At 45.2% G+C, this 23,691-nt stretch overlaps 1 protein-coding gene across 2 annotated transcripts in view; it reads left to right on the top strand.

Moving 5' to 3' along the window:
* The window catches only part of FIRRM (FIGNL1 interacting regulator of recombination and mitosis), a 207,558-nt gene that overhangs the window by 173,684 nt on the left and 10,183 nt on the right, over nucleotides 1-23,691 (top strand). For both annotated transcript variants that reach the window (XM_088460534.1, XM_088460533.1), the window contains exon 22: nucleotides 673-753. In XM_088460534.1, coding sequence (XP_088316660.1) covers nucleotides 673-753 — 81 coding nt within the window. The remainder of the gene's footprint in view (nucleotides 1-672; nucleotides 754-23,691) is intronic.

The following is a 23,691-nucleotide window of genomic DNA, read 5'->3' as shown; positions in this document are numbered from 1 at the left end:
CTGTCACAATCCCGACATAAGAATGTCGGCTAGAGATTTATGATAGGCATCGAAATATATATATATATATATATATATATATATATATATATATATATATATATAAAGTGATATTTTACAATCTCACATGCCCTATGTTCCATTTTGGAAAGTCAGTGATAATAAGTATATATAATAGCACTGGTATCTTATTTTATTTTAGGTCCAAGCAATTTTAAGGGAGTTTCAGTGGTAGTTTTCCCATATTCCAGCAGCTTCTGTGTAATTAAAATTATATCAAATAATAGTATACAGTTTATATATTTCTTTCAACAGCATCTATTTGCTTTCTTTTTTCCGTTTTTTGCTAAGGAGGTAGAGTAGAAGTGGTCTACTTTTTGGAATTTAGGGCTAGATGTGTAAAACTGTGGAGAGAGATAACGTACCAACCAATACTGCCACATCAGAGTTTTTTAGACTGTACTTTTTGTTCCATATGTAACAACCTTATTGTCCAGTCTGTCATGTTAGATATTCTTTGAGAAAAATGTACAGTATGTTAAATATTCAACATCAGAATAAAGTGATTTGTCAACTTTGTTAAATCATAAATTACTCTCTTCCAGTATTATGTAGAAACATGGCAAATATTACAGCTCTACTTTGATTAACCAGAAGCATTTGCTTTTATAGGAAACCAGCTATGAAGAAATTGTCCCGCAAAGTCTGAGTTCCGAAGAGACCAAAAACCATGTTATATCTTTTTTAAACAAGGTATTTTTTTTTCCTTTTCTGTTTTATTAAGTCTATGTAGGTACTATAAATTGAGCATAACCATTCTGATGAAGTTTTTCGTTTTTACTTTATGACCAGAATTTGTTTGAACCTTAATGACTGAAACAATAAAAAAATGTTGTGAAGCGTTGGCTCCTTAGCAGTCACAGAGGGGCCGATTTAATTATTGAGTGGGCTGCAGTAATTAATGAGCACCCAGTTTTGCAATTCAATTGTTCTGGGTGCTCATTAATTATATCCTTTTCACACCCTATTAGATCTGGTTTAGCCGTGTAAAACTGCTAAACCCATTCTAAAGTCCCTATTAGAGCACCTTAACTGCGGTTAGGGCGTCCTAACCATGGGTTTGTCACACATTTTTGCTTGAGGGTGCAGGAAGAAATGTTGGCATCGGCGGCTATCGCGCTCAGACGGAGCAACAATTGAATTGTTCTATCGGGCGCTGTCTAAACAATTTCTAAACATTTCGATCTCCAGCGCATAGAAGTCAAAGTGCAGACTGTGTGCCAAGTGCAAAAGTACAGGTAAAGGGTGGTTAACCTGGTGACACCTTGATTATGTGGTGTGGTGAATGCTATGCATTTTGTGTTTAGAAGCTTTTGTGATTTAGCATTTTGACTATGTACATTTAAATTATTTTTATCTATTAAGTAGTATGGATCCATAAATATTGGATTTTTAGATTTGTGTATTTACTAGATTACAGTTACATATATATTATGGACATATGTGAAATATTATTTTTCTTCTTCAGGTTCCATAGGGATCCACAGGGATATCATGGGGTAATGTGGTTGAAGATATCCAGGCACCAAACATTTAAAGCTTTCAGCCCCCAGGATGCCTCGGGTTCTCCATATATACCCCAGTTGTTCGTTCGGTGCTGCAGGATTCAGACACACCTTTGTAACAGGACTGCTTAGGCAGTCCTGAGCTTTTATTTTTATGTTTTATGTTATTTTCTATGTTTATGAGTGGGCAGTACTGAGCGTCTCAATTAAGACACATGTACTGCGACTCTTTCTACCTCCGCCGGGCTTCAACACCAGTAATACCAGTGGTGATTCCAGCGGGTCTCTGCTGAGTGTGCTAGCAGTGATGCTGGGACCCGGACTGCAACCGGACGCACAGAAATGTCAGGTAAGGCGATTCCTCGCTTATGGGGAATCGCATGTGGCAGATTTTGTTTCCGGCGTAGGAGACACACCGGAAGCCACTGCAGTCAGGACCCGGGGCGTCCACGTCCTCACTAGACAACCGGGGCCTTATCGTCGGATGCCGGTGATCGGCAGCAGATGCTTCTGCTGCCACGAGGCCAGCGTAACCGGTCGGTTGACGCAGCTTAGGGGAGGCGCTCCCTCGGCAGCTCTTCCCCAGACGCGGTCCCATCAAAGGTTTTTGCGCGTCTGGGTCGTGCCTCCTACCCGTCTCGTGTATATGAGTTGCTCACAGTCCACTATCAGTGCGCTGCTGTAGCTGTTGGTCTCAGGAGGTTTTGGGTTATACTCCCTGTATACTTTTCCCATGGGTCAGGTATATAGTTCTGTATATCCTACCAAGCATTGTGTTTTGAGTAGTTGATTCAGAGCCCATTGCAACTAAATTGCATATGCATTGTGTGTGACAGTTTGCTAGCTGCTGTGTTTATACTGCCTTTTATTCTGTCAGTTATAACTATCACTGTTTCTACTTCAAGGTCCATAGGGGGTCCACAGGGTTGACCTTGGGGTATAGCTGGATCTGGATCCACGGGCACCACGCAGTTAAAGCTTTAGCTCCCAGGATGCACTGGGTCCATCCTCCTCTCTACCCCGAGCCACAGGCACCTCAGGTTAAGTTGGTACCCGGCCGAAGTCTGTTCACTGTTAGCACAGAGGGGACTGATTAGCAGCCCCTAAGCTTGTTTTATTTTATGAGGTTTTTATTTACTTTTAAAACTCTTCAGAGCAGCAGCATCGGACGGTGCATTGGACGTCCAAGCTACAGCTCCTACACCCCGCCGGTGCCGTGACGTCAGTACAAATCAGGGGATTGCAGCAGGACCCCAGAGTCTGTACTAGCCGGGCTCCTGAGGTATCCCTGGGCTGCTGCCGGATCGCCGGGGAACAGGTAAGCCGCCGGTCACCGCTTGCAGTGACCCGCGAGTACGTGCAGCGGCCGGCTCCCCCTCTCAGGAGGTCTAGTGTCCACTAGACCACCAGGGAGTAATTTGCCGGCAGCGGGAACCGGCGTTCCGGGGGTTTAATGCTAGCTTGGGGAGAGAACCTTCCCTGTCTAGCGGCTCCTCAGCTCAGTGCAGCTTTCCGCTCGGGTCTGACGTCACTGAGCTGCATCCTCCTGCGGCCACTCCTCCTCTGAGGTCTCCGACGGCCATCTTTTTTCTCTAGTGACAGCGCAGATCGCTCAGGCAGCATGTGGTCCGGTCCCCCTGTGTACCTCTCCCCTGCTAAAGGTCAGTGTACACAGCACTATAGCCCTCCCAGACACTGAATCTGGGAGTGGTTGATTGTAGTGACACCATGCAGAAGAATACTTAATGCACCTTATGTGACTTTTGCTAGTGCTGACTGTCCGCTTTATTTCATTAATACTGTCAATCTATACCTATCCCTTTTTTATTATTATTATCCTTTATTTATATGGCGTCACAAGTGCTCCGCAGCGCCTTACAAAGTACACAAACAATTTGACAACTGACTTACAGTACAAAATAGGACAAGGACATGGATAATATACATTGATACATATGTGACCATAACACCTAGATATGCAACAGAGCGTAAGCAACCAAGTGTTAGGTGCCCTGGTGGGGGGTAAGAAGTAGGTGAAAGTAAAGTAAGGAGAAGCACAAGAGGGTAGAGGCCCTGCTCGTAAGAGCTTACATTCTAAAGGGGAGGGGCAGACAAACAGGTGTGGCACAGATGGGGTAAACGGAGGAAGGAGCATTTTGCAGCAAGTTAGGATGGGAGCTGGAAGGCTTTGATGAAGTAGTGGGTCTTAAGAGCCAGTTTGAAGGATTGTAAAGAGGAGGAGAGTCTGATAGGGAGAGAGTTCCAAAGGTCTTTTTTTCTCCTACGGCCCTGGCAGGTGTGTGGGGGAGGGGCTTATCTCTGATCAAACATATATAAATTCAAGTATTTGTGGGGTCTGTCACATACAGTTGCTTGCTACACGGTACCATATCTGTGGACCGGTGTGTTGCACGCTTGTGGGTTTTCCAGTGGTCCGCCTTTGTGCTTCCCAATTATTTATATTTATATATCTGTATATATTTATATTATGTCTGACAAGGAAGTAGAGCACTCCGCTGCTCTCACTCTGTTCTCCTGCAGACGTTTTGCTGCGGGAGTATTTAAGGAGGATTTATCACAGGATGGGCTGTATATGAGGTGCTTTCAGTTGACTGGGCCCTCCAACCCCCCAACTATGGGACAGGACCCTCCTTGGGCGGTGTTTTCCCAGGTGCTGGCCTCCATAGCAGATAACCTGGCGGTCCCAGCCCTCCAAATGGGGTTACCCCAAACTGCTATTCTCCCGTCGCAGGGTATCCCGCAATTATTGCAGTCTTCCCCTGGGCCTCAAGCTGTTAATACCTATCCAGGGGTGCTGCTATATGTGCAGCCTCCTCAGGTGGCGCAACAGTCGGTCATCCCTTTTCAGGGACTCTCACAGAGGGGGCAGCTACCCTGGGTGGATGTGTTTTCTAGTTCAGTCCAGAGTTCAGCGGCTTCTTATTCAGCTTTTCAATATATGCTGAGGAGTGACAAGCCCCATAGGGCATCTAAACGCCCTATTGTGTCGTCCCAGTCTATGCAACTGTCAGACCCGGATGAGTCCTCAGATGACGGGGAATTGCCTGAGGACTCTAACTCGGATTCTCCTGTTTGGGAGGTGGTTACTAAGTCTTCTATTAATGTACCAGCATTAGTACGGGTGGTGCGATTCATCCTTGACATAGAGGATGATGCCCCGGCCTCTAAATCCAAATTCCCAAATTTCAAACAGGTTAAAGTGAATGTAGCAGTTTTTCCTCTCGCTGACCAGTTGACTGACCACATGGCGGAGGCCTGGCAGTCGCCTAGTAAGAGGTTCCAGCCGCAGAAACGTTTGGCGTCTCTAGCAACCCGTTTCCTGCAGGGCATTGCAAGAAGTGGGAATCCCCGCATGCAAGTTACTCACTTAATCAAAAGTGCTACGCTGCCCTTACCCTCCATCTCCTCCCTAAAGGATTCTATGGACAGGAAAGTGGAAACGTGCTTAAAGTCAATTTATTCTCTCTCGGGGGGCTGTGGCCTCTCCGTCTATGGCTATGTCCTGGGTAGCTAAGGCCATTGAGAGCTGGCCCAATGTACTTGAGGACAACCTTACTGAGGAAGCTCCTGAGGTCCAGACTCTGGTGGGACAGATGAGAGATGCCGCTACCTATATTGGCAAAGCAGCTTTGGATGCCAGTGTGCTAACCTCTAGAGTCTCGGCCGCAGCTGTGTCTGCCTTCCGCTCTTTGTGGTTACGTTCTTGGAGGGCTCAAGCTGATTCCAAGAAAGGCCCGGAGGCCTTGCCCTTCACTGGGGAGTTATTGTTTTGGTCCTCATTTGGACAAAATTGTAGATACCCTGGCAAAGTCTAAGTCGGCTTTTCTGCCTTCAGCTACTGCGCCTTCCAAGGCTAGGACCTCTGCATTTCAGTCCTTTTGTGTTCAAGGGGAAGTCCAAGGGTCAGTCCTTCCCCAGGCAAGCGGCCACTAAGGCAGCCTCTAAACCTAAGAAGCAAGCTTGGAGTGCTCGATGCCCTGCTTCCAAACCGGAGGATAAACCCTCTGCCTGATGGGACGGGCCTTCCTCTGGGGGAACCCAGAGTGGGAGGCCAACTTCTTCTATTCGCCCAGGATCTTTCTGACTCCAGAAAAGATCTCCTCCCTGCAACTGCGGGTGCATAGTTGCCTGAACAGTTGCAGAGTGTCAATTCACTTGGCAGTGCAGGTTCCGGGGTCCATGGTGTCGACATTCGACATGGTGGAATATGCCCAGTTCCATTCCATCTGATTTTATCCAAACGGAACGGGTTGCCACACCGGATCTAGACTCAGATGCTGGTTTTGCCTCCGGAGGTGCGCCTATCTCTGTCCTGGTGGCTTCAGACATCTCATCTCACCAATGGTCGCCCCTTTAGGATCACGGACTGGGTTCACCTGGCAACAGATGCCAGTCTCCGGGGTTGGGGTGCAGTGACAGGTTCACTCTCACTTCAGAGCTGTTGGACAGTGGAATAAGCAATTCTCCCGATCAACATTCTGGAAATTCGGGCCGTGTATCGGGCCTTCCAGTTGTCAAGTCGCGTTCTTCACGGAAGAGGCGCGCAGGTTCAGTCCGACAACGCCACCACGGTGGCGTACATCAACCATCATGGGGTCACTCGCAGTCGGGCAGCGATGACAGAGGTGTCACGCATCCTGTCTTGGGCGGAGTGCCATCTTCCAGCCATCTCAGCAGTGTTCATTCCAGGTGTCCTCAATTGTGAGGCAGACTTTCCCTGCCATCACGACGTGCATCCCGGGGAATGGTTGCTTCACCAAGAGGTGTTTCAGCTCCTTGTGGAAAAGTGGGGCCTGACGGAGGTGGACTTAATAGCCTCCTGTCACAATCACAAGTTGCCCGTGCACGGGTCCAGGACAAGAGATGCACCAGCAAGTCTGGTGGACCTTCCAGTTTGCGTATCTCTTCCCTCCGATATCCCTTCTACCTCGGGTTCTTCGGAAATTCAAGCAGGATGGCGGCAAGCTAATGCTGGTGGCTCCAGCTTGGCCCAGATGTCCTTGGTACTCAGATCTTCGGAGTCTCTCCATCGACACTCCGTTCCTTCTGCCTCAACATCCGGACTTGTTGTTTTTTCTCCTCATTCCTCTGTTGCAGGTGTGTGGGAGTTTTCTTATACTTCACAATTAATTGTGAAGGTTGTCACATTACATTGCATTGTTACCTTTAAAATTGATATGTCAAAAAGTAAAGACAATCAGGAGGAGGGGGGCTCTGTGCTGATTTCATGTAAAGCCTGTTTAGCGGGCTTGACCTCTCAGGACTTGATTAAGGATGGTTTGTGTGCTGTCTGTTATACCAGTCCAGTATTCCAGTACCTGTACAAGCGCCATCTTGGGTGTCTTCATTGTCTTAGGTTATGAAGCAGTTTGGGAATCGTATGGCTACTCTCATAATGCCTCCTTGTATGGGGTACCCACAGCATGCTATATTTACACCTCCTATACATCCTTCCTGGATGGATGCTTATACTCAAGTCAGAGTATGGCTCAGTCAGCAGTTGCAAGTGAACCGGTAGTTACTAAGGCGCCTAACTACAAGTTATCTTTTTATCAGTCTGCTCAGCATATCGATTCAGACGCATCATCAGACGAATCAGAAGGTGCGCAGGGTTCTTCTCCAGGGTCTAGCTCGGGAGAGGAGGAACATCCATCCTCAGTGGATGTTCCTTCTTTAGTAAGGGCGGTTAGATCAATCATAAATATTGAGGATGATAAACCGGCTCCTAGTAAGAAGGCTCCAGTGTTTAAACACCAGAAGGTGGTCAAAATGGAGTTTCCTAAATCCGAGCAGCTCACGGAGCTTATGGAAGAGGCATGGGGTAACCCGGATAAACGGTTTAATGTGCATAAAAGATTAACATCGTTGTATCCTTTCCCAGCTTCTGAATCTATTAAGTGGGTGGTACCTGCTACTGTGGATGCTGCTATGACGCACTTAGTCAGAAATGCTAAGTTGCTTATCCGTCAGCATCTTCTCTTAAGTATTCTACAGATAGGAAAATTGAAACATGTTTTAAGGCAATATTTTCATCATCGGAAGCTGCTACTCGTCCAGCTATGGCTGGAGCCTGGGTAGCCAAAGCTGTTTAGGAATGGACGGGGGCATTGGAAGACTCTCTACTAGATGCTACCAGAGAACAGATTAAGTATATCTTCCACATACGGGAAGCGGGCTCCTATTTGGGAGGAGCTGCAATAGATGCTGGAATTTTAGCTTCCAAAGCATCAGCAGCGTCAGTAGTGCAGGGTCCTTTGGTTAAGATCCTGGAAAGCTGATACAGGATCAAAGAAGGCTCTGGAATCCTTACCTTTTTATGGAAATATACATTTTGGAGCAGACTTAGATAAGATAATAGCTACTGTGGCAGCTTCAAAATCTGCAGGTCTGCCATCTATGGCTACATTGAAGTCTAAAGAAGAAGGGGGTTGAGAGTCGCACCAGACTATTGTTAGAGATCACACCTAGATCCTGTGGACCAAAGTGGGTAGATATTAAATTTAGTAGGACCAACTTATTGTATTCAGATGCCACTCAGCGGGATGAATTTATATATGTTGGTGGTGCTCCCAGAGTCAGAAAAGACTTAAAGTGGATTGGTAGAGAAAAAGAAGACTTTTTGGGGGGGGCACTGCTTAATATGATTGTGAATACTTTAAAAATTAACCTTTAATGAAATACTATTAAAAGAAAACAGAATTTGACATACAAATTTCATGTATATTGTGTACCACAATATACATGAAACACAATAATCACCCTTGTAAATAAGGCAAACCACGTACAGGAAAAATGGCCTATAACTCATTAACGCCCTGATATGGCAGCATAGTGGTTTTTAGATAAATCAAACTTTCTGTGCGATTTTTAAAACACTAGCCTAGTAGCAATATGTTGTCTAATTGACTCGGTATCACACATGGAGCAGTACAAGCAGAAAAGGCGGTATTAAATTGTGTCCACTCTTATATTTGTTTAATTGGTGGTTGTAACCTATCATTAGTACAGTGCTAAATATAATACAGTAAATTACAGTCTGATCTATACAAAAACCATACATATGTGGATAATAGCAGTATAAGCAATGCACAGATGATTTCTCAAACCAATCTATAAGTTACTATGTGAAGATATGTAGCCTAACCTACACAATGTATGAGAAGTGTGGTACGCTCTTTTTCTCTACTCTCTTTGCTATTAAATCTAACACATATGCTTAGAAGACCACTATGTGAGACATATAGGGTTGGACTGACTAACAGGGGAAATCCCTGGTGGGCCCCACTGCCGAAGGCCCCACCCCTTCTCTATGGGTAGAACAAGGTCATGGATGAATTTGAGTCCCTGGTTTGTTTCTAGGGAAACTAAACCAAAATTAGCCCTCCTGCCAATCTAAGTGGGTGGTCCTGGCACACCCCAGTCCCCTCCTTTATAAAGTGACCCCATTCTTTGCATGTGCTCGCTAATGGAGGTCCAAGTCACTCTGTTGTGTCTGGCCACACCCGCTCTGGTGGCTGGACACACCCCTTAAGCTTGGGCCCCTACCACTGCATTCTCTGGTGGGCCCTTCCTGCTCCAGTCCGACACTGGAGACATAACACTCTATATATGCAGATAGTGGTTAAAGAATATATTTGACATCCCACATAATTTTGACCGCAGGGTTAGATATGACCATGATAGATATTTCGATGTTGTATCTCAATATCTATCCTCTAGGGGCAAATATATACCATCTATTGCCCTTATAACCTGACAAATGTGGTTAATGACACTTTCTGTGCATATATAATGAGGTTGTGTACAAAACTGGCACAACATTTGTTATACTGAGAAAACTACTGTTGAATGGTTTCTCACTTTGTTTTTCCAGATATGCCTTTATACCTTATGCTATCCCGTTAACACGGAATCTCTATTTGATATAGGTGCATTTATGTCAGGACTATTGGGCATTGCCAGTACGTTTTTTGAGATAACGGATCATAAATAGCAATAGATGGTATGGGATTGATAACTGGACTTAACACACTATGGCTGTACTATATCCTATTTAGATGGGACACCCACATGTTAATAAGCCATCTGTTATGTTTCTCCTAGAGAGTTATATTGGATCTCTTCTATTTACTTATGAATTTTTTCAATGATTCACCCAGTGTCATGTGCCTCTCCTCGTTTTTTCCATGTTTATATTATACTATTTTTATCACAGCATGTATAATGACATGCATCATTACTACAGATAATATTACTAACTGACAGATTTCTGATGCCATTTATCTGTATTATTTTTATTGTTTCTCTTTCTCTGGGATATACATGCAATGTTCATTATGTAATGATACTATCGCAGCCATATAGTTAGCGGAGATGAATATTTCCAATACTATGCATTTTCTATTTATTCATGCAAGAGACCATTAATGACATCACCGTTTCTTTGAGCAACCATGCTGATCATTTGCTTTCAGGGGTAAGTATATACCATCAATTACCCTATACAATGTGCATAGGTTTATATCCAGTAGGATAATTTTTCCCATTTTTAGAACATGATTAGTGAAGATTTTTCTCAGACGCTTATCCAGACAACTTGCAAAAACATTTATTATATAATTTGGACTACCTTGCAAGTATGGTAGTTTGAGCGAACTGCCGAAACCTGATACAGATATATTTATGTATCAGGATGATTACATGTGGTACATTGGAAGTCTTGTCTCTGTATGGCAAATATATATCTGGATGGTCACATGCGGAGCACTGGAAATTTGCCTTATTAACTGTGACTATTTTGGATAACAATGAAATTAGTGTACTTATACTCACTGATACAATCTACATTTATTATACAATTGGATATGACTGCCCTTGTTTTATTTGTGCCTAAGGGTCATATGTTGATAATAAGGTTGCTTCCCATGATGTCTCTCCCGTTCTTTTAAGCTATATGGCCATCATTTAGACAAAATGAACATATGTCTTTATTACTAACTTCATTCTGGATTAGACACTGAATGTGTCCGTCACCTGAACTGATGCCCTTGATTGGCTATGGTTACTGTTAAGAAAGGGGTTTCCCAGACGTAGATCGCTCTGATGTGATCAAGCCTTACCCCCCTGCGAAACGTACGTCATCCGATTCACAACGAGCAGGGCTGTTGGAGCGGCCAGGTACCTTCCTGAGATGCAGCGTGGAAGGAGTTTCCCGCTGCCACTGCCGTGAATGCCGAATCCTATTGCCTCCTGAGTGTGCACACACACAGAACTCTACATTGAGCAGCTGCACGCTCACTGACTACTGAAAGGGATTCAGCACAAGCTAAGTTATTTATTGCAGTCTGACAAATACAATGTTGCAAGTTCCCGTACAAATTATTTGTATCATTATGTGGTTATTTCTGAGTCTCCTGTGAGAAGCAATCCTTATCTATTTAAACAAATTGCCAGCTTTTCTTGCATTCCTGACATTTTTTTTGTGATATATACCTCCTTTAATGTTGTGCTAATGACTATAAATGTGGCATTTTAGTTGCCAAAATCATTGTGTGTGTAGGTTAGGCTACATACCGGTCACATATTGGATTATATAGGAGTAATTTCTTCACATAGTAATTTATAGATTGGTTTGAGAAATAATCTGTGCATTGCTTATACTGCTATTATCCACATAGGTATATATGGTTTTTGTATAGATCAGACTGTAATTTACTGTATTCTATTTAGCACTTTACTAATGCTCAATGGCCGTTTTTCCTGTACGTGGTTTCCCTTATTTACAAGGGTGATTATTGTGTTTCGTGTATATTGTGTATGTCTGTATGTCAAATTCTTTTTCCTTTTAAAAGTATTTCATCAAAGGTTAATTTTTAAAGTATTCACAATCATAATAAGCAGTGCCCCCAAAAAAGAAGTCTTCTTTTTCTCTACCAATCTACATTGAAGTCTAGGCAGTCTTCTTTTTGGTCTTTTCGTCCTCTGGGATGAGCAAAGGAACAGTCTTCCTCCACACCGTCTAGTTTTTGCAGGACAAACAGGCAACAAACTAAGAGGTCTGGGCTGGCCAGACGTCCAGCTTCTAAGCTGGACGACAAACCCTCGGCCTGATGGGGCGGACCTCCTCCTGGGGGATCCCAGGGTGGGGGTCCGACTTCTTCTTTGCGGATTGCTGGCATCAAACAACAACAGATGCCTAGGTCCGAGAAGTGGTCTCTCAGGGGTATGAGCTCACTTTCTGGAGGCATCATCCCCAGAAGTTTTTTTTGCACAATTCCTCCATCAGGTGCTGTAAAAATATCCCTTCAGGAGGCCATTCATTCTGTGCTGCAGGCAGGGGTAATAATACCGGTTCCTGTTACAACAAGGAAGAGGTTATTATTCCAATCTATTTTTGGTTCAGAAACCGAATGGGTCTCATCGCCCTATTATAAATCTAAAAACAAATTTATCAGTGTACCCAAGCTCCATATGGAAACTCTCAGGTCAATTATTTTGGCAATGGAACCTGGGGATTTTATGGTTTTGTTGGACATTCAGGATGCGTATCTGCATATTCCTATTACACAATCCCACCAACAATTACTACGGTTTGCTGTCCTACAACATTACCAATTCCAGGTGCTGCCCTTTGACCTATCAACAGCCCCTCGGGTATTTACCAAGATATTGGCAGTCATGACGGTCTATCTCAGGCATCAGGGAGTCAGAATACTACCACATCTGGACGATCTTCTGATGGCACTATCTTCAGCTGGCCATAGCCTGCCTACAGAAGCACGGCTGGATCATCAATTGGAAGAAATCCTTTCTTTCTCCAACACAGCAGATGGCACATCTGGAAGCACTTCTGTACTCTCAGGCACAAAGGGTCTTTCTACCAGAGGACAAGACTGCAAACTGCTACGCAAGCGAAGGGTATACGTCCTATCAGCGATGCAGGTCCTGGGATCAATGGTATTCACCTTCGACATGGTGGGATATGCTCAGTTTCATTCCAGCCCTCTGCAAAAATTGTTTCTCTCCAGTTGGAACGGACAGTATCATCTAATAAAGTCCCAGAGGATTCTTCTCACTTCAGAGGTTCGTCTCTTCCTCCTGTGGTGGCTAAGAAAGGATCATCTGGACAAAGGGCGCCCATTTTGGATTCCAAATTGGGTGCTTCTCACCACGGACGCCAGTCTTCGCGAATGGGGGGCAGTGGTGTGTCATCAGACCTTTCAGGGAAGATGGACAAATCAGGAAAGTCATCTGCCAATAAATATTCTGGAACTGCGAGCCGGTCCAAATCCAGTCCGACAACGCATCTAAAGTGGCCTATCTCATCAGGGAGGCACACGAAGTCATGCAGCAGTGAATGAATTGACACAGGTTCTGATTTGGGCAGAAGGTCATCTTCCTCAATTGGGAAGCAGACTTCCTAAGTTGACAGGACATAAACGCTGGAGAGTGGTCTCTCCACCCGGGAGTGTTTCAGCTCTTGGTGAACAAATGGGGTCTACCAGACACAGAGCTCATGGCATCATGTCACAACCACAAGGTCCCCAGATACGGGTCCAGGTCCAGAGACCCATCAGCAGCATCCATGGATGCACTAGCAGTAAGATGAGACTTCAAGCTAATGTATCTATTTCCTCCAATTTCCCTCCTTCTAAGAGTCCTAAGGAAATTCAAGCAGGAAGGTGCAACAATAATACTAGTGGCTCCGACTTGGCCCAGACGTCATTGGGTCACCAACGTACAGAATCTATCCATAGACAGTCCATAATCTCTTCCTCTATGGCAGGATCTGTTAACGCAGGGTCCTTGCCGGCATCTCGATTTACCTCGTCTGGCTTTGACGGTGTGGCTCTTGAAACTTCCATCTTAAGAGCCAAAGGTTTCCCTAGCTCTGTGATTCAAATGATGCTTAGAGCACGAAAGCCTGCACCTATAACAGGGTTTGGCATTCTTTTGGTCAATGGTGTTCCTGCAGAAAGTATGACCCTAAGGTGTTTAGAGTTTCCCGGGTACTGGCTTTTCTCCAGGCTGGTTTAGACCTTGGTCTGGCCACTTTGAGAGTGCAGGTTTCTGCATAGTCAGTCTGGTTCCAGAGAAAGATAGCTTCATTACCAGATGCTAGAATAACTTTTCAGGGAGTTCTGCAAGTTCAGCCTCCTCTTGTCCCACCGGTAGCACCATAGGATCTGTCTTTGGTTCTTAAGGGGCTACAAGCTCCCCCATTTGAACATTTGGACTCTGTGGATTTGAAATGATTGACAGCAAAGACACTTTCTTCTCGCCGTCTCTTCTGAAAGCAGAGTCTCTGATTTGGCAGCGCGCTCTTGTCGCTCTCCATTTTTGATTTTTCACCAGGATAGAGCTGTTCTTCGTACAAGGGAGGGTTGCCTTCCTAAGGTAGTGTCTGTCCAGTTTTCATGTAAATGAAGATATTGTAGTTCCAGCTTTTCAGGCTCCAGATCACTCTGTAGGTGAAGCCTCCCTGGACATATACATATCCGTACATATGTGGAGCGTACAAACTCAGTTAGAAAATCAGATGCTCTTTTTGTATTGTATGGTTTTCACAAACGAGGATGGCCAGCTAATAAGCAGACTCTGGCTCGATGGTTACGTATGACTATCTCTCAGGAGTATACACAGGCTGACCGCCCTGTCCCAAACAAGATGACAGCACATTCTACTCTGTCTGTAGGGCCATCATGAGCTTTTAGTCCGTGGTGCCTCTGCTGAACAATTGTGCAAGGCAGCCACGTGGTCTTCTATCCACACTTTTCTTCGTCTTTGATACTTTTACCTCTCAGGCTGCTTCCTTTGGGCGACGAGTTCTCCTTTCTGCCCAGGAGCGTCCCCCACCCCTAGTGAAACTGCTTTAGGACATCCCCATGGTATCACTGTGGATTCCTATGGACCCTGAAGAAGAAAAATGAGAGTATATGTTTACTCTTTCTTCAAAGTCCATACGGTCCACAGGGAGACCTTGGGGTGTAGGTTAGATATGGATCCTGGGCACCACGCAGTTAAAAGCTTTAGCTCCCAGGATGCACGGGTCCATCCTCCCTATAGCCCGCCCCCGAGCCAGAGGGACCTCAGTTGTAAGTAGCCAAAGGTCGGAGCAGGAGATAAAGAGCGAAGGAAGACTGGAATACTGAAGAATCACACTCACAGAGAAGGAGACGGGAAACCGGTGACCAGCAATATAGCCGATATGAAGCCAAGTGCATCAGGGTGGGTGCCCTGTGGACCCTATGGACTTCGAAGAAAGAGAGTTAACAAAGGTAAGTCCTTACCATAACTCTCATTTTCTTCTTCAGGGTCCATAGGCTCCACAGGGAGACCTTGGGGATGTCCCAATGCATTCCTTTTAAGGGAGGGGATGCTCCTGTGCTGAGAGGAGAATCCGGTGTCCAAAGGAAGCATCCTGAGAAGTAAAGGTATCAAATGCATAGAACCTTAGAAAGGTCTGAGTGGAAGACCACGTGGTCACCTTACAAAGCTGAACAGCCGAGGCACCACGGCGAGGGGCCCACAGACTGAGTAGAATGAGCAGTAACAGAAGCCGGAACAGGCAAGCCTGCCTGTGTGTAAGCCTCTGAGAAAGTAATACGAAGTCATCTGCCCAGTGTTTGTTTATTGTCTGGCCATCCCTTCTTGTGAAATCTATAGAGCAGAAACAAGGAGTCTGATTTCCGAAGGGAACTGGTACGGTCCACATAAATCCTGGGAGCGCGGACCACATCCAATGAGGCCTGGTGACTGAAAGGCCAGTACTATAATTTCCTGATTTATATGTTAATTATAAAGCACCTTAGGAAGAAACTCTGCTAGAGCGAAGCACAGCCCTGTGCTGGTGAAATATCAGGAAAGGGGAGCGACAGGAGAGCAGACCTAATTCTGACACCCTCCTGGCAGATGCAATCGCCAGAAGAAAAAGTCTTCTCTGTGAACCACTTGAGTTCCACAGAATCCAGTGGTTTAAATGGAGGACCCTGGAGGGCACGAATAAATACTGACAAATCCCATGGAGGCACTGGAGGGACAAAGGGAGGTTGAATCTGGAGGACACCGTGGAGGCAGGTGTGGACATCCAGTAGTGGAGCAAGTCTACACTGGAACCAAATGGATAGAGCAGAGACATGCACTTTATGTGAAGCAAGGTGAAGTCCAAGGTCCAATCTAGCTTCAAGGAAGGCCAGTACTCTGGAAATCCTAAACACCTGAGGATCGTAGCTTCTGGTACTACGCCATTGACAATATGTACGCCACACTCTGTGGTAGATCCGAGCAGAGGCTGGCTTACGCGCTCTGAGCATAGCGTTGACTACAGAGCTAGAGAATCCTTTGGACCTCAGGTGGGATGTCTGAAGAGCCCTGCCATCAAAGACAGATGCCCCAGGTCCAGGAAAAGGCAAGGACCCAGAGACAACAGGTCCGGACGTAGAGACAGCAGGAACGGAGTGCCGATGGAGAGACTCCGTAGATCTGAGTACCCATGACGTCTGGGCCAAGCTGGAGCCCCCAGCCGGACAGTACCTCAGTCTTGAAGAAGAGACCCAGTATCTCGAAACGCGTCGGATAGCTACACCTGTAATTACTTCCAAGGACTCTGGACTGTTTCAACAGGATCTGATTTCCGTTTGGGTAAAGCGTAAGGAGCCTTGCAGGGCAACCCGGGCACCCTGCAATTCAACACCCGCTGGCTCCCCATCACCCACCGGGTATGATATCCTGTACTTTTTTGCCTACTACCAAGTGTACAATTATTACCATTTATTTGTACATTGCACGATAGTGCTTATTTTTAACACAGGAGTCACATTTCCTGCTGCAATCAGAACTCACCAGACCTGTAATTTGTTTTATGTTTCATGCCTTTATTCATCCACAATATACATAATTCACCTATTGCATATGTCTAATATCCATGGCAGATACCGTTTTTCTGCCTCACCCAGTATTTAACAACTGATTCTGTGAATTCTCATCCCTTTTGAATCTACAGCACATTTTTACTGTATGCATTTATATTCCATGCATCACCTTGTATTCATTAATAAATTTTATTTTATGTCTACACTGACCTATGTCATCTATACAGTCGACTCCGTCACAGCATTTATGTTGAGGAGCGCCTAAATACATGGTAATACCTACCTTTAGACACACAATTCAGACTTTGGTTTTCACTAGGGAAAACTCATTACCATTCACGGCCCGCTTACCCTCAACAGGAGCGCCCGGTTTCACCAACACACCACAAAATCTCAGTACCTCAGTCTTGTTTGAACTTCCACAGGACTTGAGGAAGAAGGGAGACCGAAGGGAACAGGTACGCAAACAGGAAGGTCTACTTCACTGACAAAGCGTCTTCCATGGTTGCTTCGGCATCTCTTGTTCTGGACCCGTACACTGGCAGTTTGAGATTGTGTCGGGAGGCAATGAGGTCCCCCTCTGGGAGGCCCCATCTGCTCACTAGGAGTCGAAACACCTCTAGGTGAAGAGACCATTCCCCGGGATGCATGTCGTGATGGCTGAGGAAGTCTGCTTCCCAATTGAGAACTCCTGGAATAAACACTGCAGAGATGACCGGAGTGACCCTAGGCCCATGTCAGAATGTGTGACACGGCTGTCATTGCTACCCAACTTCGAGTGCCTCCTTGATGGTTGCTGCAAGCCATTGTTGTGGCATTGTCGAACAGAACCTGTACAGGTTTTCTGTGAAATATGTCCTGGGCCAGTTTGAAGGCCCTGTAGACAGCTCGAAGCTCCAATATGTTGATTGGCAGGGCTGATACGATTGATGTCCAACAGCCCTGAAAGGAGTGCGGACCAGTCACTGCACCTCCAGAGAGAGCATCATCATCTGAGCTCCAATCCGATGGGGTAACCCATTCCACCTGGAAAGGACCAGCCATTGCAAAGGCCTGGAATGGAACCGAGCATATTCCACCATGTCGAAGGTGGACATCATGGATCCCAGAACCTGCATTGCCGAGCCAGGTGGATCGACACTCAGCGACTGTGGAGACTTCGGCGCACTTGTAGTTGAAGTGTAGAGATCTTGCCTGATGTCGGAAAAATTCTCTGATCCTGAGAATCCAGCAGTGCTCCTAGATGAATCATTGAGGGATTCAGGGAGGACATTTTCCAGTTGACTAACCATCCGTGCTTGTGAAGGAAAGCAATGGTTAGCTGTAGATTGTTTTAAAGCAACTCTGTGGGACCCACTAAGAGCAGGAGGTCATCCAGATATGGTAGCAGTTGGATACACAGACCACATTGATGGGCTGCTGTGATAGCCATAATTTTGGTAAACACCCGAGCTGAGGACAGTCCACAGTGCAGAGCCTGAAAATTGGAAGTGTTGCTGTAGTATAGCAAACCAGATATATAACGCTGATGAGAGGACGCCATAGGTACATGTAGGTATGCGTCCTGAATGTCCAGCGCTACCACTGAGCACCCCCGGCTCCAGAGCTAGGATGATGGAGCGCGTAGGGTAGACCGTTGAGACCCATTCAGCTTCTGAACCAGAAAGAGAGTAGAATAATTACCAGTCCTTTGCTGAGATAGTGGGACTGGCATGATTACGCCTGCTTGCAACAAGGACTGTACAGCTTTCTGGATTTGTAAAGCCTTGTTCAGATCTGACCTGTGTAGAAAAACTGGTGGGGAGGCTGTCTGAGAAATCAGAGGGCGTACCCGTCAGAGACCACTTCTCTTACCCAAGCATTCGTGGTGGTTAGACATCAGCACTGGGCGAACCGAAGAAGTCGGCATTTCACTCTGGGAACCCCCAGATGGTTCAGGCTGTGGGTTTATCCTCTGGTAGAAGCAGGGCCTCTGGTGTTCCAGGCCTTCTTGGTTCTGGGTATGGCGGCCCTCGTTGAGGCCTTTTGGCTTTCCTTGAGGACAAAAGGACTTAATAGATGTAGTCCGAGAGAAGTAGCTGAATGCAGAAATGCCATTTTCGACGCTGCCAACGTGGTTACAATCTTGTCACGGTCAGGGCCAAACAAGATCTCTCTAGTATAGGGTAACCCTTCAAGGCCTTTCTTGGAATCCGCATCTGTCTTACATGAGCGTAGCCACAGGGCAGATACAGTCGCTACTGAAACTCTGGAGACTAGGAGACTGGCATCCAATGTTGCTTCTCCAATAGAGGAAGCTGCATCTCAAATGTGAGCAACAAAAGACACCTGATCCCTAGAAGCTTCTGAGGGAAGAGCATTCTTAGTAGCATCAGCCCAGCTTTCTATAGAGTTAGCCACCCATGCCACCCTGGTTGGACAGGCAACAGCCCCTGAAAGAGAATACACTGAATTCAGGCCAGCTTCCCCCTTCCCAACCTTAGGATCCTTTAAGGAAGTAACTGTAGTAATAGGCAACATAGCGCTTGTAATTTTAATGCGGAATATGGAAATCCACCACAGGGGGTGTTCCCCATTTTGCCCAATAAGCCGCAGGAAAAGGGTAACATGAGGTCAGACATTTTTGTGGTTGAAACCTCTTACCGGGCAATTGTCAGGCTGCAGCCATGTGTTCAGCTAGTTGATCCGATAGGGGGAATTCTGCTGAAACTAATTTCTGTCATTTAAACAGGCTGCTTGGATTTAGGAGCTGGCTCGTCATCTTCTACTAATAAGATGGATCTGACAGCTCTCACCAAGGCAGGAATATTAATTTATGACCGACTCTCATCCTAGTCCAGAGGGGAGTCAGGGTTCGAGAGGTCAGCATCAGTGCTTGGACGGTGACGATAACACAGGACGTGTAAAGGGTTTACTGGGTAAAGGCTTCCAACCTTGCAACATGGTTTGAAAGGCATTAGATGTAGCCATAAGACTCTGCACTGAGTTAGAGAGTACGTCTTCCCATGGTGGGTCTACAGGAGGTACCTGTATCACCTGAACCTGATGTGGCAACCCCAAAGGGGGCAATACGTCCTGCTGTGATAACCCCATCAGGGGTATTACAGCCAGATCCGCTAGGCGGTCTGCAATAGTGGGCAGTAGCTGAGCAACGGAGCCCAGGTTATATGCAGCCCATATCAAATCCTCCTCACTTAAGCCTGCAGCCCATAAATTGCCTGATAGCAGTATGGGGGCAGATGCTTGCTTGCTACTCTTGCCTTTGCTAGACATAGCTGCAGAGTAAATGGAACACAATATGGCACTGGTTATAATGCAACCACTGTGTATGTAGGATACTAGTAGGAAGCAATATACTGGTCCTGTCTTATGCCTGGGTAAGCTGCAGGAGCACGCAGCCTAAATACGGCACAGTGCAACAAATGTATGTGACAAAACCTCACAAATACAAAGTTCTATAAATGTGAGGCACAGGAAAACCCCTGAATACACCTGTATGTTAAGGTAATAGTGCGAGGAAAAAACACTGGTCCTGACTGATGCTTGGATAAGCTGCAGGAGCCCACTGCCTAGGTATGCGACACACTGGTCCTGTCTGACACTTAAGTAAGCTGCAGGAGCCCTTTTCCTAAATATGGCTCAGTACAGCACACAACAGAATATGTCAGACCTCACAAATATTATCTTTTATATATGTGAGCTAAAAGAACCACCTTAACTACACCTGTATTATGGCAGAATTAGAAGAAAGGTATAGATAAATGCTGATAGGAAAAAAAGACAGGCAGCGCTAGCATAAGTCACATGCAATGCAGAAAGTATACTGCAAAGTGGCACTACAATCAACTGGTAATTTAGAGAAGTAATAGTAGGTCAGCGCTCACTCTCCCACGTGTTGGTGGCGGCAGCGGGAACTCTAAGAGGAGCCTTTTTCTCTTTTTATACTTATTGCGATCTGGAAAGGGGGTACCCGCACTCAACTACCAATATTACAAATATATTGATGTATTCAACAAATAGGATTATGTCTCAGTATGATTTTATTATGCTTTACTATGTATGTTAAAATCTTGGTTGTACACTCAAATATTAGTGTAATGTATGTAATAATTGGATTACAATCACAATTACTAAAAAACAAATATCAAATGCACAAAAATTATAATTATACAGAAAATAGTGAGTAAGAATGAATCAAAAAATAAAAAGTAGAACTGAGTTGAAAAAAATATGTATAAACAAATCCATAAGTCAATAAAAATAAATATTGAAAAAATATTAATGAATGGGGGAACCAAGAGTACTCTGGTCGAAAAATGTAAATGGACGTATCTATAATCACTGCTGGTTAAGCTTAAATTGGAAGAGGATGAAGATATGTCACAATTGATGTATATAATACAGTTAGTATGGCAATCTTGATCAAGGTATGCACTTGTATAGAATGTATATTTCCACTGGTATGTAGGGCCTTAAGGTGCGGCGTCCCGTAACCCCAGGTACCCTACTTACCCACAGTGTTACCTTCAATGAGCTGTGTTCCGATTCACTCACTTTGCACGACCGGAGCCCCGGGGATTGAAGTGAGGGATGCAGACTGACGCACGTCCTGGCTTCTCTTTGGTTCCGTATACCGGAGTGCGGGGACGAGCTGCACTCCGGCGTGGTTCCTTCGGTAGCCTCTGTGTCCGCGATACTTCCGGGTCCGGGTCTCGTGGTAGTAGATACAGATGCAGTTTGTCCTACAGACGGCCGTCTGTCTTACCTCTCGACGGAGGTGTTGTACAGCTTGGTACAAGTCTTTGGGGGAATGGTGCAGCTCCGACGCGTAGCGGCCTTAAGCCTTCTTCAGGGATTTTAACATACATAGTAAAGCATAATAAAATCATACTGAGACATAATCCTATTTGTTGAATACATCAATATATTGGTAGTTGAGCGCGGGTACCCCCTTTCCAGACTATGGCCGCTGAAGACCTCAGAGGGGGGCGTGGGCGCAGGAGGAAACAGCTCAGCAAAGCCAGACCACAGTACGAAGGCGCACTGAGCTGAGGGGAGGAGCCGCTAAACAGGGAAGGCTGTCTCCCCTGGCTGACGATTAACACCCGGGACGCTGGCTCCCTCACCAAACAAAAGTCCCTAGCTGTCTAGTGCACAAGGTATTGGGTGCCTGCATCCACAGTCTGTCCCGATACCGGATGTAGGACTGCTAATACGCAGGTTACCGCAAGCGGTGACCCACCTTACCTGTCCCCGTACATCCGTCCGCGTTGTCCCGCAGGGCCAGGCTAGCACAGACCCCGGGGCCTGCCAAGATCCCTAGATTGGTAATGGCGTCGTGGCACCGGCGGGGTGACAGAGCGGCAGTGCAGACTTCCTATGGAGAGTCTGCTGTTGCTTGCTCTGATGGAGGAAAAACTAACCAAATCATAAAATAAAATTAGCTTTGGGGCTGCTAAACAGCCCCCCTGCGTAAACAGTGACCTGACTCTGGCCGGGCACCAATATAAACTAAGGTGCCTCGGGGGCGGGGTAAAGGGAGGATGGACCAGTGCATCCTGGGAGCTAAAGCTTTTAACTGCGTGGTGCCCGGGATCCATATTAAACCTACACCCCTACTCTGTGGAGCCTATGGACCCTGAAGAAGAAATTAGAGTGATGGTTGACTTACCTTGATAACTCCCTTTTTTTGAGGTCCATAGAGTCCACAGGGCACCCACCCTGACGCACCTGGCTGCATTGGGTGAATTTTCTTTCTGTCACAGATACCCTCATCTTGTGTGAGAGTGTTTCTGGTGTACGATTGTTCTTCCTTCTCCTGCCTTAAAGCTTGTTTACAAAACTGAAGGCATGTCGCTGGGGGTGGGTATATATATATGGAGGAGGACCCAGTGCATCCTGGGAGGTGAAAGCTTTAACTATTTGGTGCCTGGATCTCTCCAACCACATTACCCCATGGTATCACTGGACCCTATGGACCTCGAAGAAAAGGAGTTATCAAGGTAAGTCTACCATAACTCATTTTTTTTTTGCTTAAATTCAGTATTTTTTCATCTCTGTTTTTTTTACTCAATTTATACATCAGTTTTCTGTATGTTTTGGGAGCTGGAAATCTCTTTTTACAGCTACTGCTATATAGAATGGCTTGTTTTCATAGTCAACCCAGGCTGATTGTGGTGTTTCTGAATTTCCATTATTCATCCATGATGACATGAGTATAATAGATGTAACTGTGGATTTGGTTTGCATTGGATGTATTCGGTATAAAAATTGGGGCTACTAAAGGTCTTACCTGCTTAATAAATTAAGTAAAAATTATTTCTCTACAGACCTGGATAAATCCCCTCCCACCCTCACTTTCTCTTTTTAAAACCAAGTTACATTACTTGTTTAGAATGAATTGGCTTGAAGTCATTTTAGATAAAGACCTTAAAATTGAGAAATTCTTCCTTATTTGGGAAAGTTATATAGACACACTTTCTACCTCTATGCGTACCCAAATCCATAATAGTCTACAGAACTCATCCTGGTATCTGTTACAACTTGCAGCTAACGACCCTCCGATAAGATTGCAGCATTGATTTTTTCTTTTCAATAACTTTTTATATATACATTCGGTGGAGTGGGGGGGCAGGGAGGGGAGATTGCGAGCTATCTAGTTTATTTATTTATATTTCTACTATGTCCTTACAGTGATTTGTTGTTCTATTCTAATTTTCTTATGTATGGCAACTCTTTCATATGTAAATAGAACCTATTGGTTCTTTTCTTTGCTGTTTGGATAATATCATACACCATTTGCACTATTGTACAACTATTGTGATCATTGCATTTGTGTTATTGTTCATTGTGATATCTGTAAATGTGACACTTGACACGTCAATAAAAAAATGTATTATAGTAAGTAAAAACAATTTCAGACCCTAATTCTGGTATACTGAATAAAGGAGAACATACGACGAGACACTCAAATCCACAGGAATAAAAAAAAATGAACTCACATTATTTTAACATTGAAATCATCAGTTGGCCCAATTATGTAATTTTATTAATTTATTATGTATCGCTTGTATTCCTAATTCTAGTAAGACCACGATTAAAAGTACAAATATTTGTTATCCCTATATATGGGTGAAATAGATGAATACAATAACAAGTTTCTGGGAAAACTCCAAATAATAACCCTTTTCCACTGCAGCAATAACCTGGGTTATTGCCGGGTCTACCCAGGTTGC

The sequence above is a fragment of the Taudactylus pleione genome, unplaced genomic scaffold (assembly GCF_031769625.1).
Source record: "Taudactylus pleione unplaced genomic scaffold, aTauple2 ptg000048l, whole genome shotgun sequence".
NCBI classification, from domain to species: domain Eukaryota; kingdom Metazoa; phylum Chordata; class Amphibia; order Anura; family Myobatrachidae; genus Taudactylus; species Taudactylus pleione.
This window is presented reverse-complemented; position numbering and strand designations above follow the sequence as displayed.